General features: G+C 43.0%; 1 protein-coding gene across 1 annotated transcript in view; it reads right to left on the bottom strand.

The window, feature by feature from the left end:
- The window catches only part of SLC44A5 (solute carrier family 44 member 5), a 125961-nt gene that overhangs the window by 26856 nt on the left and 81886 nt on the right, over positions 1 to 17219 (bottom strand). Inside the window, exons 5-9 of the mRNA XM_008073782.2 lie at positions 12251 to 12376; positions 11391 to 11451; positions 7384 to 7507; positions 5385 to 5468; positions 1763 to 1875 (exon numbers count right to left, since the gene is read on the bottom strand). Of these exons, the coding sequence (XP_008071973.1) occupies positions 1763 to 1875; positions 5385 to 5468; positions 7384 to 7507; positions 11391 to 11451; positions 12251 to 12376 (508 nt within the window). The remainder of the gene's footprint in view (positions 1 to 1762; positions 1876 to 5384; positions 5469 to 7383; positions 7508 to 11390; positions 11452 to 12250; positions 12377 to 17219) is intronic.

Genomic DNA, 17219 nt, shown 5'->3' with positions numbered 1-17219 from the left:
TACCTGGCTTCGCTCAGGACAAAGCCCAGGTGAAATTCAAGAGCAGCTGTTCAGCAGAAGCAGAGAAGGCCTGCATGATTAACTAGAGACTTACTGAGGGTCATGAGGGGGAAATAACAATAACGCAACACATACTGATCGAAGGCTTGCTGCGTTCCAGGCACTCATCTTAGAGCCTGAATCCTTGTCATCTTCTGAGCTGGAGATGCCATGATCGTGCTGATGTCACAGACAAGCCAACTGGGTCTTGTCATCGTCAACCAAACTCCCCAGGTCCCCAGTAGCCTGTCAAGGAGCTGGGCTAGAACTTAGGCTCCCCTTCCAGAACTGCATTCTGATGTGAATGCGCGTCAAGCTTGTCCTCACTGACTGACAGAAGTGGGAGGTCGTTCCTTTTTTGATGTCTGTGTTGTCGATTCTTAGGGTGTTTTGGGGGCAAAACCATTCCTTTTGCATGGAAACCTCTCAAGGATTCGTAAATTTTTAGAGGAGTGAAAGGAAACTGTCATATGTGGCATACTGTTTCCTGGGAGACATTTTAATTCATTTGCTGTTCACATGATACCTTACATGTATTTCTTTTGGGGGTGCTGAGTTAGTGGTTCAACTTAAATCTTGTTTTTGTTTGTTTGAGCTGGAGTCTCACTCTGTCGCCCAGGTTGGAATGCCGTGGCATGCTCACAGCCACCGCAGCCTCGACCTGCTGGGCTCCGGTGATCCTTCCGCCTCAGTCTACCAAGTAGCCGGAACTACAGGTGCACACCACCACGCCTGGCTAATTTTTGATTTATTGTAGAGACGAGGTCTTGCCAAGTTGCCTGGGCTGGTCTCAAACCCTCGGGCTCAGGCTAGCCACTCGCCTGGGCCTCCCAAAGTGCTGGGATGACAGACTGAGCCACCGAGCCTCGCCATGTTTTGTTTTGTTTTGTTTTTTTAAACTTCTATAAATGTGTGGGGTCCAGGTGAGATTTTGTTACATGAATATATGGCATAGAGGTGAAGCCAGAGCTTTGAGAGCATTCATCACCCAGATGACATACATTGTATCCACGACATGCTTTCTCGTCGCCCAACCCCCACCATCCTGAGGGTCTGCTGTCATCCCACACCCTAGGGGCATGTCTACCCTGGGTCTCACACCAAGTTCTGCAACGCTCCATCCGGTTGTAATTCACTACGCTGGCCTCTAGATGGCGATGCTTCATTATGGAGTAGCAATTATCAAAAGGTGTGACCGGTTCGCGATTAAAAGTGCCACCCTGTCCAGATTAAAAGTGCTACCTTGTCCATGTAACAAACCAGCACTTGTACCCCCGAATCTAAAAGAAAATAAACCATATTTTTAAAAGTACAGTCTGAGTTGCAAGAGAAAGCTAGGTCACACTACTGTATGCAGCCTGCAGACCTACACGTTAGAAAAGGACAGAAAAGTCAGAGAAATTCAAGACTTGGTCTGAAATGTTTTTCATTAATCGTCACGGTTTCTTCTCCCCTCCTTCTCAATATCCAAGGGGTCATGAGCCCAGCGGCTGGCAGGGAAAAGAGCAGAACGTTCTGACAGCACTTCTTTTCAAGGTACAGGAGAGGAAATGTATAGACAGTCTACGTAAAAATTAAGCGATTTTTCTAAATTTAAAGCTTGGGGGGGATCATAATTAAATATATTTACTGCAAACAAAATGCTTTCTGGTAACTGATAACGACAATGGAAAAGAGACGGGTCATTCTAGTATCTGGCGGTTTTGAGAGGCGTGATACCTACCGTAGCCTATAATTCCGAGCACACCAGACATGAAGACCCAGAAGAGGCATCCTGCTATGAGCCTCAGGAGTATCAGAAACATCCAGCTGAGGAGCATGGCGGTGGTCAGGGCACTGCAGGAAAAGCCACAGCAGACACAGGGGTCAAGAGTGCTGAACGTAGCATGATGACAACATCAAGGCAACACTTTTTTTCCTTTTTTTTTTTTTGAGTTGGAGTCTCACTCTGTCACCCAGACTGGAGTGCAGGGCCGCTCCCGGCCACGGCAGCCTCGACCTGCTGGGCTCCGGCGACCCTTCTGCCTCAGCCTTCCAAGTAGCTGGAACTACAGGCGCGTGCTAATTTTTTGATTTATTGTTGAGATGAGGTCTTGCCAAGCTGCCCAGGCAGGTCTCGAACCCATGGGCTCAGGCAATTCACTCACCTCAGCCTCCCAAGGCATGGGATGACAGGCTGAGCCACTGAGCCCGGCACTTTTTTTTCTATTCAAAATGAATATTATTTTATTTTATTGGCTACAGGAACAAGTAGAATGCTAATATATATACATATACATATACACACACACACACATATATATGTAGACAACGGTTTCCCTTGAGACTTCCACATGAAGGACAGGCCCGGGAGGGACTTTGTCCATGAGTCATCTTGGTGTGCATAGGCAAACCAAGTCCACCATCAGTCACTGTTCAAGGAAGCATGAGTGCCTCCAACCTACAATTTTAATCTACCTGCCCCAGTTGCCATGTCTTATTCCCCTTCATACCTACCTACTAAGAGGTAAATTGTAAAGCCTATCCACACTGAATTTGTTCTCTTCTATCTACCTGGTGACTAGTGGAAACCTTCAGCACTATGACTGTCAGAATGTAAGGGGACAGTGTTGGGAAGAAAAGCAAGAAAGATAACTGGCCATGCTCTGAACCCATGATTCTGCAGTCATTATCCCTGTGGATTAATTATGTCTAGCAGGTTGTGATGCCAGACATCACCAGACACCTATTCCAGGTCGCCCGTGATCTGGGTGCTTTTATTTGGAGCCGTAGTGAGGCTTCTGTGTCTCCTGAGCCATGAGACTTTATCAAGCGGTTAATAGCATGACTATCTTCTGTCTGTTTTAATTTCTTCCTGGAATCTGACTGAGCTACTAGAGAAGCGTCTCACTTCCCCACCCCTGCCCCATCGATATATCCAGGTTAAGGTCATATTGGATGTGATTTCCTCAAGGAGAACTCATTAAGATGGGAAACCTGGCTGACTCTTCTATTAAGAACGGAAGCCTCCGGTGCTATCTGCTAAGTTTGCAAACAGCAACAGACAGAGCCTGGAACATTTATTGAGCTTATTGTCTCGAGTGCCCTCTTCTTAAAAAATCTCAATAATCGCTGTCACTGGATAGATGGCAGCACACTGTCGAAGTGTCACCGTCTCGCAAAGCCTATGCTCTTAACTCCAGTGACCGCTCCGAAGATCATAGCTAAAGTGCTTAAATATTCAATATGGTTGAAGGGTTACACAATGGCATAGTCTGAGGGTGGGATTCAGAAAGGTCAGAGGGGAAGCACAAGAAAGAAAGCTGTGCATCCTGTGTGTTTGACATTTGACATTTTTTCATAAAAATTCTGACCGGGTAGACCAAGTCCCAGCATACCAGTGCTTTGGCTTTGCGTTTATAAAACAGACGAGAGCAAAAGACTTGAAAACGAAGAGAGGTGTGGCTGTTTTGGCGTGTGAGTGGCGTCGGGCAGAGGGCCTCAGAGTGTAGCTGGGGAGTATATGTGCCCAGGTAAGAGCAGAAAAGCTAAGTGGAGAAGAAACGTGGAAATTACCTAGTGATATCTGCGTCTGACAGTGGGGGAACCTACTTGAATGCTGTCAAGCAAAGACTGCAAGGGTCCTTGCATCAAGAATTTCTCTCTGCTGGAGATAAATCCCAACACACTGGAAATACTCACTTTGACTGTTTAAGACACAGTAGCAAAACAGGTAAAGTCTCATAAGATAATCTAATTGTACAGCTCTAAAAACTACTCACACACAATACAATTTTGGCTTTATTAAAGCACCACATAGTTGAATACCTCTATCTTGCGCCTCTATTGTTTTCATAACTGCTCCTCGAGCCCCACTGACTGTGTGTTCACTAAGCTCAAAGGACCATACTGGACTTAGGAGTATAAAGACGAGCTAGACATAGTTACCGTTATAAAGAGTTCTCAGTTAATCAGAAGGAAGCGGCCGAGTAAATACAACACAAAATGGTAGGTGCTATACAGACGATGAGTATGTGTGTGTCTTTAAAGACATGTATACAGACACACACACAGTGGGCATGAAGAACACAGAAGCAAGTAATTGCCTCTGGGAAAGAGAAGAAGGGTTCACAAATGACACTCAAGTTGCCTTTAAAGGACGGGGTAGGGTTGCCCAGGACGCAGAGAAGGATATGCCAGAAAAGGAAACAGAATGTGGAAAACACGGAATGTGACAGCCTAGGGAGGGAAACGTTATTGGATGTGTCTAGAATATAAGGTCAACCAAGAAACGGGTGGGAGCGAATCTGAAAGACTACATGAGCCAAGGCTGCAAAGGGCCTAGGGAGCATCTGAAGAAGTTTGAACTTATTCTTGAGTCACTAGAGGACCAGAGAAGCCTTTACGTCCAAGGAGACACAAGAAACAGACAGTCATGACAGTCTTAGATGTGTCAAAATACTCACCCACTCCAGCGGAGTGACTATATTTTCCTAACATTCGAGGAAGGAAAATCTCATGTCTAAAAATGTTACATCTCCTCCTCCTTCATATACATACATACATATGTATGTATTTGTATGTCTCTGTGTATGACATATATGGTTATGTACAATGACTTGTGGTGATGGTGGTAAAAATGTGGAGGAGATGTTTTTAAAAAGGAGAATGATCCTTTGGAAGTCAAGGGAGGAACAAATTAGAAAAAAGAACCATAGAAATAAACTGCACCTCCTTAACGAGAGGGACACATATGATACAGGCACAGGAGAACTGTAGATACTGCCCATGTTACTTGAAGGACATGTTTCTAAGAGTACTTCAGTTAGTAGCTTAATGAACAAAAGTAAAATTTACATTCTTTTTTTGAATCGGAGTCTCACTCCGTCACCCAGGCTGGAGTATAGCGGCATGCTCATGGCCACTGCAGCATTGACCTACTGGTCTCAGGAGATCCTTCCTCTTCAGTCTTCCAAGCAGCTGGAACTATGGACGCATGCCACCATGCCTGGCTAGGTTTTTTTGTGCATGATTTATTGTAGAGACGAGGTCTCACCAAGTTGCCCAGGCTGGTCTCGAACCCATGGGCTCAGGCAATTCCCTCACCTCGGCCTCCCAAAGTGCTGGGATGACAGGCTTGAGCCACTGTGCCTGGCCAAAATTTACATGGTTATACATTTCTGCCAACACGAAGCATATCTCCAAATTATCTTTGCCTTGTCCTCATCACATCTGAGAAAGGAAATGTCAGGATCTGAGACGTGAGTCCACATTGTCCTCATGAGTGAGAACAGGGCTTTTTCAGAAAGAGTTCTACAAAGATAGTCAGCCCAGGGCTGCGGAAGAAATGGTGTGTTGTTACTCACATGAGAATCCAATACCAAGTCGTTGCATAGTCTTCAAACACTTTCAATCCAAGAGTCCTTGCATCAAGAATTTTATTGATACCACTGAAATCAAAGAAGGAAAAAGAAATCAATTATTTCTTGACCACCACCGGGTAGAAATGTCCTCGTTATGATAAAAGAGATTTTGCAAGATGCTGTTAAAACATATTTTTAGAAACCATCTATCAGTAGTGGCTCTTTTCCTGGCCACAATAATACACCAGGTGCCACATCAGCAAGCCTGCACAGGGAACCTTGGCTGCACCCAGAGAGAACACGGTTTCAAGAACGGTGGAAGTCCCTCTGCACGGGAATGCAGCATGCCCTCTGTATGACAGAAACCTCCCTGTAAGAAACGAGTGTCAGTGATGAGTTCAGCTTTCAACTTGCAGAATCCACAGTGAAGAATGAACATCGGTGCCCTCCCTAGTCATCTGGCAGCACGGTCCAGCAGGAGGTGAGGCAGCACACACTGGAGCGCAGTGTCTGTCGTGTCCGGCTGGGCGAGTTACCCGGGAACACCCTCACCCAGCACCGCACTGCTGTCCCCCTTCTGTGCCCACAGAAACTGTTCCCTCTTCCCCCAAGGAACCACTATCCCGACTCTTGTGGCAGTAATTCCCCAAGTTGCATTTTTAGCTTCACCCCTTTTTTAAGGCTAAAAGGAGCTTTATTAGTATCCTTCTGTTAGACTACACTGAAACAGCCCACGTATTTTACTGATTGGAGGAGACATTTTCTCTAATCTCTCAATTAACAATGATGGGTAAAGTGCATGTTGTATAAGACATTTTAATATTCTGAATTTAACAAATTGACTCACCTAAGTGGGAAAAAAGTCTAAGAAAATGAATAGTTCAAAGTTAAAAAAAAAAAGAAATGGTAGGAGAAAATTTAAAGAAAAGGCAATGAATATTTACTTTAAAAATTAGAAATTTCTGAAAAGCCAGAAAAGTAACGTCTCCTATAATCTCACCACTATTTACCATTTATAGATGCATTGCAAGGCAATTTAATGTAGCTCTGCTTGTTTTTGAATTTTATATCCATGAAATCACATTTGTCTTATTATTTGGAGAGTTCTCGCACATAGCTTTATATTTTTTCATCCGTGTTGCTATTATATTCAAATATGCAGGAGCGCCACTATACTACTTGCACTGCTAAAGGCTTCCAAGAACGAGAAATCCATTTTAGAATCTCTTTCTTTTTTATTTTTAATCAACAACTGAGCTATGCTGTGATTTTGAGACGTGCTGTGTGTGATTCTGTCTGTGTCTGCACATAGATATGCGTGTGCGCCCAGGGCAATCTATTTCCTGGTAACCTGGGCGCCACAAGTGTACAACCGAGGGACACAGTAAATTGACTGCATTGTAGTTAGTATACAGACATTTGATTTGACCACTGCATTTCCTTTTGTCACATTTCTACGCCTACTGATAAAGAAGATTTAACCATTTTGAAAAGCATCAGGCCGGGCTTGGTGGCTCAGCCTGTCATCCCAGCACTTTGGGAGGCTGAGGTGAGAGGACTGCTTAAGCCCGTGGGTTCGAGACCAGCATGGGCAACTTGGCAATACCTCAACTCTACAGTGAATCAAAAAAATTAGCCGGGCACGGTAGCACACGCCTATAGTTCCAGCTGCTTGGAAGACTGAAGTGGAAGGATAATCAGAGTCCAGCAGGTCGACACTGGGGTGGCCGTGCATGTGCCACTGCACTCTAGCCTGGGCAATGGAGTGAGACTCCGGCTCAAAAAAAGCAAAAAAAAAACCATTATTCCAACTGATTTGGTTTCTCCGTTACACACTTTTCTTAATGAATATATACCATTTCTCTGATCCACCACAATGGCATGAATATTTCACAACAGTGTGTCACTCTTTCCCTGTAATCTTGAACCTCATAGGCACGTTAGTCTTGGGTGCAATCCTAGGCTGCACCAAAACTGGAAACAGGAAAGTAAACACACATACTTTGCAGCATCCCTGAGTTCCACAACACTTCTTGTCTTCCCATTTCCATCTTGAAATAGCACCTTGCTTCCTATTGTTAAAGTGCCATTGTTAGTGGAGAAGTCAGGGAAACATCTCTGGAGAACTGAAAATAAATAAATTAAAATTATAGTAATCACTTTGCTCCTTCTTTCATCATGCCCTCTGTGTCTTAAGACTTCTGTTATTTATCATCCAGGTTTTGCAGGGTAAGCAAATGTCTCAATATTGAGACTTAACTGCTCAAAACTGGATGATCTGAAGACTTTCTGATGGTTCTAAGACTGAAATCGAAAGTCAGTATGATCACCACCTGAAGCTGCATTCTAAACTTGATTATTTTATACATGATATGAAGGGGGACACCCCAAAAAACAGAATTATCTTTTGGAGGGCGGGCCCCTTGTGGTACAGGCTTTTCCCGCTAGGTAAGTGCTCTAGGAACCCATGGGCATCAGCGTACCAGCTAGCATTGTTGTGAGATGCTTCATGGAAGTAACTAACGTCTGGAGTGGCAAACAGGTGACTGGTTCTCCCTCCGTGACAACGCACCTGCCCACATGATATGCCGAGTGTTCAGCAGTTTTTGACCAAAAATGGTGTGACCCCCGTGCCCTGCCTTCCCTGTTCACCCAATCTTGCCCCAAATAACTTTTTGGGGGGGTTTCCCCAGAGGAAAAAAGTCCTCAAAGGGAAACATTTTGCCAACGTGGAAGAGTTGAAATGAAAAACAGCAGAAGGGCCAAAAGACATCAACACTGACAAGTTCAAAAACTGTTTTGAGCAGTAGAAAGAGCGTCTCAATGGGTATATGGTATCACATAGCAAGTACTTGGAAAGCGACTGAAATTTAAATATGTTTGAATAAATACACAATGTAAATATATAAATTCCAGGGCTTTTGGGGTCCCCCTCACATATTCATCAAGTCATCATAAATAAGATGCACAACACGGGTTTTAAAAGAGTAACCCTGACACATATCACTCACGGTAAACATTTTAATAGAATGGCCACTTCAACTTGCATGACTGGATGAGTTTAGTTTTGTTATGAAAAAGAGATATGGGCCGGGCTTGGTGGCTCAGCCTGTAATCTCAGCACTTTGGAAGGCTGAGGTGAGTAGATTGCCTGAGCCTGTGGGTTCGAGACCAGCACGGACAACTTGGCGAGACTTCATCTCTACAATAAATAAAAAATTAGCTGGGCATGGTAGTGCACGCCTGTAGTTCCGGCTACTTGGAAGGCTGAGGCAGAAGGATTGCCGGAGCCCAGCAAGTCGACTCTGGGGTGGCTGTGAGCGTGCCACTGCCCTCCAGCGTGGGCAATGGAGTGAGACGCTAGCTCAAAAAAAAAAAAAAAAAAAAGAAGACGATATTAGGTACTCCTTGTGTGAAGCTTTACCAGTTGAAGATTAGTGAATAATACCTTGGGAAATAAGAACCAGTTCAAACTTTAGGCTATACCAAGAAAACTGAATTTTTGTTTGTGAATTTTTAACATTGTGTCTCCCAGTTTTTTCATTTAAAGTTTTTTTTTTTTTTTTTGGTGAGACTGGAAGTGGTCATTCCAAAGCTATCAAAAGAGGCCTACACTTTGTAGACTTTCTGAGAAGAGTCAAGCCACTGTCTCTATGTTCCTATTTTCATTAGAATCTTTGTCTCTTTGCAAACCTATTTCTAAAAATATTTCAAAATCCCAGTCTGAAATGAAGAAGTAAGGAAGATCAGAAATAAGCCATTTTCAAATTTTTGTCTTCTAAGAAGCCCCACCGATTCACAGGGGTTCATATAAAACTATTCAAGCAGTTGATGTAGGGAAAGGAGAAACATGTCTTTATAAAGCCTTTCCCGATTTCCTGGCTCGAGTGAACTCTTGACCACCTGGTCCAGCTTCTGTGGCACTCACGACACAGCTGGGTTTCTGGAGCTCTTCCGTTCCTCTCCCTCCTGTGGCAGATTCCCCTGGTGGCCTCTGCCAGCCGTTTCAACTTCCTCTCAATCCAGTAAGGTTTCCGCCCCCATCGCTCCACGGGAATTGTCCTCCGTGTGATCCCAACGACCTCCCAATTGTCAACATGGCCAGATATTTGTCACTCTCCATCCTGCTTAAACTCAGCACCCAGCACAGTGCTTGGCACGTGGTAGAAATCCTAAGATGTGCTGTCCCATGAGTGAGCTTTTCTGAGACATCCCTGCCTTGCTGAAACTCTCATTCCTTGGCTGGGCTGGCTCACACAGCCAGATTCTATCCTGCTCTTTCTTCTTTCTGTGTCCTTTTCCTCCTTCTGCTCCTTAAATATGAGTGTTCCCATGTAGAGGGCCCCCCGATCTTACTCCACATGTATTTTTGGGTAATCTCACACAATCTGTTAGCTTCCATTGCTAAATATGTTTATTACATAAAGAGCAGAGAACAAAACAAAGAAGATGCAAAACTATACACACCCTTCCACTCACAGTGAACTACAGAAATATTTTGGTGAATTTCCTTCCAGTCTTTCTTCTACAAAAGAAATTTCCTTTGGGGGGGAGGGGGTGGAGTCAAAATCATACAATGCTTTCCACTTGTTTCTCTCTATTAATATTTCTTATTTACTTTTATAAATTCTTTAACGAGTAAATTTTATTAGGGGAATTCTATCCCACTGAGTACTATGTTTAATCTCCTGTTAGGAGGGGTGCAGTTGATGGCAGTGTCTACCTTAGGGTCTCCCTCACTAGACGGTGAGGAACTATTCTTTCTTCATTTCTGCTTCCAATGTACATTTTTTTCCTTGTGTGATTCAACCCAACTGTGCTTTTAAGGGCAGGGATTAAGTCTTATGCTTTTATACCTATTTTCTCTTTGGTGACCTTGGTGACCAATGATTTATTTTCACTCTTCTGCTTAAAAATCATAAAAATTAAACATTTTTTTAATTGTTAAAAATTATAACAGTAATTTTGGCCACAGACACTTTTTTTGGCCAAGAGCTCGCTGGTAAATGCTGGTGCTTGTGGGACCAATGTCTTTGCTTCGGGGCCTTTTATGACCCAGAGCAGAGTGATGGGCACATTGAAGACATGTGTTTGGTGACAGCGACCTCAATGGTACTTGACTCTCTCCTCAAACCTACTATTGTCTTTCAGAAAAAGGGAGAGATCGCCCCGAGTTTTGCTACTCTCCAAACAATCACTTAACATTTTGATGTATTTCTTTCCAATCTTTTCTTGGAATTTTTTGGGTTTATTTTAATTGATACATGCTTATTACTATAGGAGTATAAGAGTTTGTATTTTCTGCAATATTATAACATATACGTATGTGTTATTCTAACACATTTAATAACTCTAAAATATGAATTATTAGAATTATTAAATATAATATTAGAATAGAGGTGTTTATTAACGTGTTTCTCTTTTCTTTCTTTTCTTGGTTACTTTTAGCAAACAATGTGATGGACATTTTTTGTAAAGATCTTTCTCTGTAGTGAGGATTACATTCATAAGATAGGAAAAAGCGGTTATTTTCTTCTAAACAGAGTATTGCTTTAAATGAAGTTTACAATTTTAAAGAAATAATATATTAAATCCTTCAGAAGATATATAAGTATTTCAAAGTAAAAAGACAACTATATGCACTCCCCCCGTCAATCTGTGAACAAACTTTTTGGCTAAATTCAGGAATGGGTGGGTAGGAATGTGTCTGTGGGTATGCTTACATATGTTTGTAAAGCACCAAAGAATAGTATGCCTAAGCTGCTAAAAAATCAATTTTCAATCAATCGTATGTGTGTATGTAGCCAAACTCCCCCAATCAGAGTGCTCTGGTCAAAATATCCCCGGCTTGAGTTAGGAGATGGGCATGAGCATTTACTTTCCTCCTCATCAACTCTTGGACCCTGGGCCAGGAGTAAGACCATTCTCGGCGTCCGTTTCATAACTGTTAAGTCAGGGAACTCTTCTTGATAGACTGTATGTTTCTAAAGCGAAATAATTGCCACTTACAAGGTCTACTTGGAAAAATCGCTGCTGGGCAGTCATCATCCAGTAAAAGTTGCGGGAGAGACTAGAACAAAAGGAAGAGCGTGTCAGCATTTCAAAGGCTAGGCGATGGCTACTTTTGCTGTCAAGAACAAAACGTTGTCCTTTAAGAACTTAGCTCCATAATAATCCCATTGCCGCAAATTACTTTCCATAAGAATGACAATTATGTCCTAGCTGGGATTCAATCAAATCAACAATAATAAAACCAGACTCTGACACCGAGGCACCCTTTTGAAGGTGCGTATCATTGTTTTAGACACATGCAGAGTCTCAAATCCTTCCATTTTTGTCGTTGTTGTTGTTCTGGAAAGACAGCATCTTCTCTCATTTGAAAACCATTAACATGACTTGACATAATGATGATTTAGAATTCTCTTAGAAATATTAAACCTAGGCTGGGGTTTGGGGTTTTGAAAATGAACTGTTCTCAAGCTGGGCTTGGAAGTAAAATTTCACTTGTTACTAAGTTGCCATGGGCTTCATCACCACATTAATGAAATGGTGACTGCAAATGACATTAACTCCTAGATCTAGAGCAAAAAATCCCTCCAGGTAGAGAATTTATTGGTGTCAGGGAATAGTTGAATCTAACTTACCAGACTTAAGATTTCGCAACGCTGCAAGCCCACAAAATGACATGCTATACCTGGCGTGTGTTTTTATGAATGTACATGTGCGTTTCTGTTTTAATGGAATGTTGCCTTTAGTAATCATTTCCTAGAAGATTTGGGAGTTTGTCCAGCAGCAAATGCTCATGTTACAATTGAGACGTGAGCAAACGTTAAATTACTCTCTAGTTTTAGGCTTAAACACACACATACCTTCGCAGGCTGAGCAGTGGTCTTACAAAACTGACGGTAGTCTTCCCAGTAGCTTTTGTCTTTTGTGTACAAAAGTTGCATTTCCATATAGGTTAGAAACTTTTCTGGGCACTTGGAGACACAGATCTGTGAAGGAACATAGTGATGGGAACTGAATTCAGTTGAACAAACCAGAAAATATCTTTAAGGTTAGACTTCTAAATTATTCACTACAATAAAAAGCAACACACTGTTTTCCATTTTAAAAAGCCTAAACTAGTTTTCTAGTCTTGTAAAAATACGAAGCTTCATGCACTAGTTACCAATCTCTATTCTCTGGCTTTGTGACATAAACATTGTGTTAAAATAACAAGAACTTTGGCCAGGAGCATTGGCTTATGTCTACAACCCCAGCACTTGGGAAGCCCAGGTGAACAGATTGCCTGGGGCCAGGGATTCAAGACCAGCCTGGGCAACTTGGCAAGACCTCATCTCTACAGTACATCAAAAAATTAGGCCAGGCTCAGTGGCTCACCCTGTAATCCCAGCACTTTGGGAGGCCGAGGTGAGTGGACTGTCTGAGCCCGCAGGTTTGACACCTGCGCGGGCAACTTGGTGAGACCTCATCTCTACAATAAAATACAAAATAGCAGAGCATGGTAGCACGCCTGTATTTCCGGCTACTTGGAAGGCTGAGGCGGAAGGATCGCCGGAGCCCAGCAGGTTGACGCTGGGGTGGCCATGAGTATATGTGCCCCTGTACTCTAGCCTGGGCAAAGGAGTGAGACTCCAACTCAAAAAAAAAAAAAAATTAACTGGGCATGGTGGTACGTGCCTGTAGTTCCACCTACCTGGAAGGCTAAGGCAGAAGGATTGCCTGAGCCCAGCAGGTCGAGGCTGCCATGGCCGTGAGGTTGCCACCACACTCCAGCCTGGGTGACAGAGTGAGACTCTGACTCAAAAAACAAACAAAAACCAAAAAAACCAAGATCTTGCATAGTGATAGACTTATTTTTAACTTTTGATTCTGAGATTATTGCAGACACACATGCAGTTGTGAGAAATAGGAGAGAGGGCACATTTCTTTTGCTCTGTTTCCCTCAACAGTAATAACTTGTGTAACTATAACACAATACCACTACCAGGAAACTTATATTCTTACTGCTATCATCTGGATATCTGTCACTCCAAGCCTCATGTTGAAATGTGATCCCCGGTGTTGAAGGTGGAACTCAATGGGAGGTGATCAGGTTCATGGGGTGGACCACTCCTGAATAGCTTGGTGCTGTCCTCATGGTAATGAGGGTGTTCTCGGTCTGTTAGCTTCCTCAGAACTGATCGTTGATAAGAGCTGAGCACCCCTTGCCACCTTGTGTCCTTTCTCGCCACGTGATCTTACACACACGGGTGCTACTCTGGGTTTCCCCATGAGCGGAAACAGCCTGAAGCCTCAACAGAAGCAGATGCAGACGCTATGCTTTCTGCACAGCCTACAAAACCACGAGCCAGGCAAATCTCGTTTCTTTGTAAACTACCCAGCCATAAACTATTCTTTATGGTGACCCCACATGGACTAGACAGTTATAATCCACAAACCTTATTCAGATTTCTCCAGTTTAACATTCACTCGTGTGTGTGCTTGTGTACATGAGTGATTCTGTGCAATTTTGTTACATGTATCAATTTGTGTGGCCACTGCCATGGGGCAATGATGGACTTTTAATAAAATACGATTTTTAGACTCAGAAGATAGGGGTATAATTTGTTTTTTTTTTTTTTTGAGTTGGAGTCTCACTCTGTCGCCCAGACTGGAGTGCAGCGGCTGCTCCCGGCCACCGCAGCCTCGACCTGCTGAGATTCAGCGATCCTTCCGCCTTAGCCTTCCAAGTAGCCGGAATTACAGGCACGCGTTACCACGCCCCGCTGATTTTTTTGATTTATTGTAGAGATGAGGTCTCACTGCCCAGGCGGGTCTCGAACTCGCGGGCTCAGGCAATCTACTCACCTCAGTCTCCCAAAGGTGCAGGATTACAGGCTGAGCCACCGAGCCCGGCTGATAAGGGTATAATTTAAGATTAACTTTGTCTGTATAGTTTACGCATATTCAGAGTTAGAATCTTGCTTCCCTTCCTGCATATGAATCAAATGGTGATTAAAAATATTCTGAATATTGAACACTTATGTCACTCATAATTACCAGTGCCGGTGAATTCTCAATGACAATTCTCAAAATATAATTGGGGTGTTATCACCATAAGTAATGAACAAAATTAGGACTATTAGCCGTTATCAATCATTATTACAATCATTTACCAACACCATCTAGACGTGGGCAGAGAGGTCGTCTAAGCAATTTTTTTTTGAGTCGGCGTCTCACTCTGTCACCCAGACTGGAGTGCAGCGGCCGCTCCCGGCCACCGCAGCCTCGACCTGCCGAACTCCGGCGATACTTCTGCCTCGGCCTTCCAAGTAGCCGGAATTACAGACATGTGCTATCATGCCCGCCTGATTTTTTGATTTATTGTAGAGATGAGATCTCGCTGCCCAGGCGGGTCTCGAACCTGCGGGCTCAGGCAATCCTCAGCCTGCCAAAGGGGTGGGATTACAGGCTGAGCCACAAGCCCGGCTCTAAGCAATTATTTTACATCAGTGAACTTTAGGGGCCTATCAGTGCCAAACCAGATCGCTGTGCTAGTTCATGGAGCCATCATAGAGTGACTGAGATCCAATTAGTAACTCCACAGAGAGAGGGCGGGATCAGAGAAGATGCACATTACTGGTTTTGTTTTTGTTTATAATTTAAAAAGAAAGGTCAGATGAAGGCAGGTGAGCTGCGCTCAATCCTTGCAAGTCTCTCCATCGCCATCAATTCCTCCTTCTGAAATCTTCCTCTGCCCTCACATGCTCCCTCTCCCGACTGTACTTGGGAAATCGTTCTCACTGACCAATCTGTAGCTCAAGTCCCACTGGCAGTTAGGGAAAAACACTGCTGCTCAGCTGAGATTTCTTTTCCATCTTTTGGGTCATGTTTCAGCTGCACACAAGAGCACTTGGCGTTGACCCCACAGCCAGGTTCACTGGAAAATGACTAAACGGATGCCTCAAATCTCACAGCTAATATTGTTTCACAGCAGCAGCAGTCCAGTTTCTTCTAGAAGTTTTCACAGGGTGAACAATCTGTCTCTATATTCACACCTGCAGATGGATTTTCTCTTTCTCAGTCTCTCATCCACACACATGCACAGACACACATGCACGCACACACACTCACACTTCTTTAGAGGAAATATTGGTGGAGGTCTCATAGTTATCTTTCTAAAAAAATTGAAGAAATATTTAGGGACATTCACAGCATGCAGCATACCTACATTTTGGGGAAGAAGGTTAAGGGTATTATCAATATAAATGTCAAAGTTTACTCTGATTGGAGCTAAGCTGAATAATTCATTAACCAATTAGGAGATACTTTACAGACATTTAAACTTTAACGCTGTATTCATATGACATTGAAACACAACTGAACTACTTCTCCTATTGGATACATTTAAGCAGATCATAAAAGTGTGTGCTGAAAGCACTAAGGTTTTCACAGATTTTAATAATGGTGGGTATTACCGAGTAGAGACCATGAAGATTCTGCATTTATAAACACACAAATACACACACACACACACACACACACACACACACACACAATGTACACCACCCATGTAAAAGTGCTGTGTTTGCAACACATAAAAGAAAGCAATTAGAAAGGTAAAAAAGTAGTTTCTTAAAGAGAAACACATCAAATTTCATTCTAGACACAAATGAGCTATTAAAAAACAATACAGCAACAGCTCTGTACTTTCTCCCTCTATCAGACCAATTTGTTCACTTCAAATAGGGTGCTGATTAGTAGCAATCAACATGTAATTAGCTAAAATGAAGGTCACATTGAGGTTAGGTATTCTAATTGATCACAGTCTGTCCTTTAAGTGCTCGTGACACAAGTCTAGACCACGCTGACAGTTCACAAAAACGCAATGCACAAAAATGTGACTCGGTCCAGTACAGACCCCACTGCCTGCTGACAAACTGCAAGTCTGCAGTGTTGGCAGCTAAAATATATTCTGACTCCGTTCCGTGTATCTCTGCACCACAAAGAGGCGCTTTGCATGCAGTTCTGTGCTACTATTTTTATTTCTTTAATTCAGACACGTTTAACACTCAGTTACAAATTAGAATTTGGTGACTTGGAGTATGAGTTACAGTGAAGGCTGAAATACTACATGTGTTGTGAAGAAAAATGATCTAGAAAGCCATTTCTAGATAAAAATAACAAAAAATAAAATAACAAAAAAGCATAATGCTCCGGTTGTCTTGCTGTTTCGACATAGGAATGATGAGTTTGTATAGCATAGTGGATAAATTCTTGAACTGGGAGTAGGAAGATGTGAATTCTCTCATGCTTTCATTCATTTAATAAATATTTGTTTATCACCTACTCTGATCCTGTTCCAGGTCCTGAGGACAGAATCCGTAGTGAACAGAACTAAGAAAAATCCTCACCCTCAAGCAATTCATCTTCTGCTAGGGGGAGACAGGTAACAAATAATAAGCAAAATATTTGCTCTAAGATGGTAATAAATGGAAGTAAATAAGATGGTAAACAAAAAATATGGCAAGAAAGGGGGCTAGAAAGAGAGAAGAGTGGATGGAGGATTCTAAGTTTACATAGGTAGTCACAGGGTCGCTTCTTACTACAAGTAACTCGAGAAACTACGAGGGCAGTGAAGCAAAGAAGAAACAAAATTGAACTTATATGTACCTGAATCCCATTGGCTGCTGGGTGGCAAAGAGCCCACAAAGGGCACAAAGGCAAGGGCAGAGGCAGAAAGACCCATCAAGCGGTCACCGAGTGAATCTACAAAAGACTTATCAAAGCCTCCTTGAGCTAGGGAAGGGGTGGTGAGAAATAGTTTGTTCCAGAGTATATTGTGAAGGCGGG

This window comes from Carlito syrichta, unplaced genomic scaffold (assembly GCF_000164805.1).
Source record: "Carlito syrichta isolate Samal-C Ts95f unplaced genomic scaffold, Tarsius_syrichta-2.0.1 Scaffold316145, whole genome shotgun sequence".
In the NCBI taxonomy this organism is placed as follows: Eukaryota; Metazoa; Chordata; class Mammalia; order Primates; family Tarsiidae; genus Carlito; species Carlito syrichta.
This window is presented reverse-complemented; position numbering and strand designations above follow the sequence as displayed.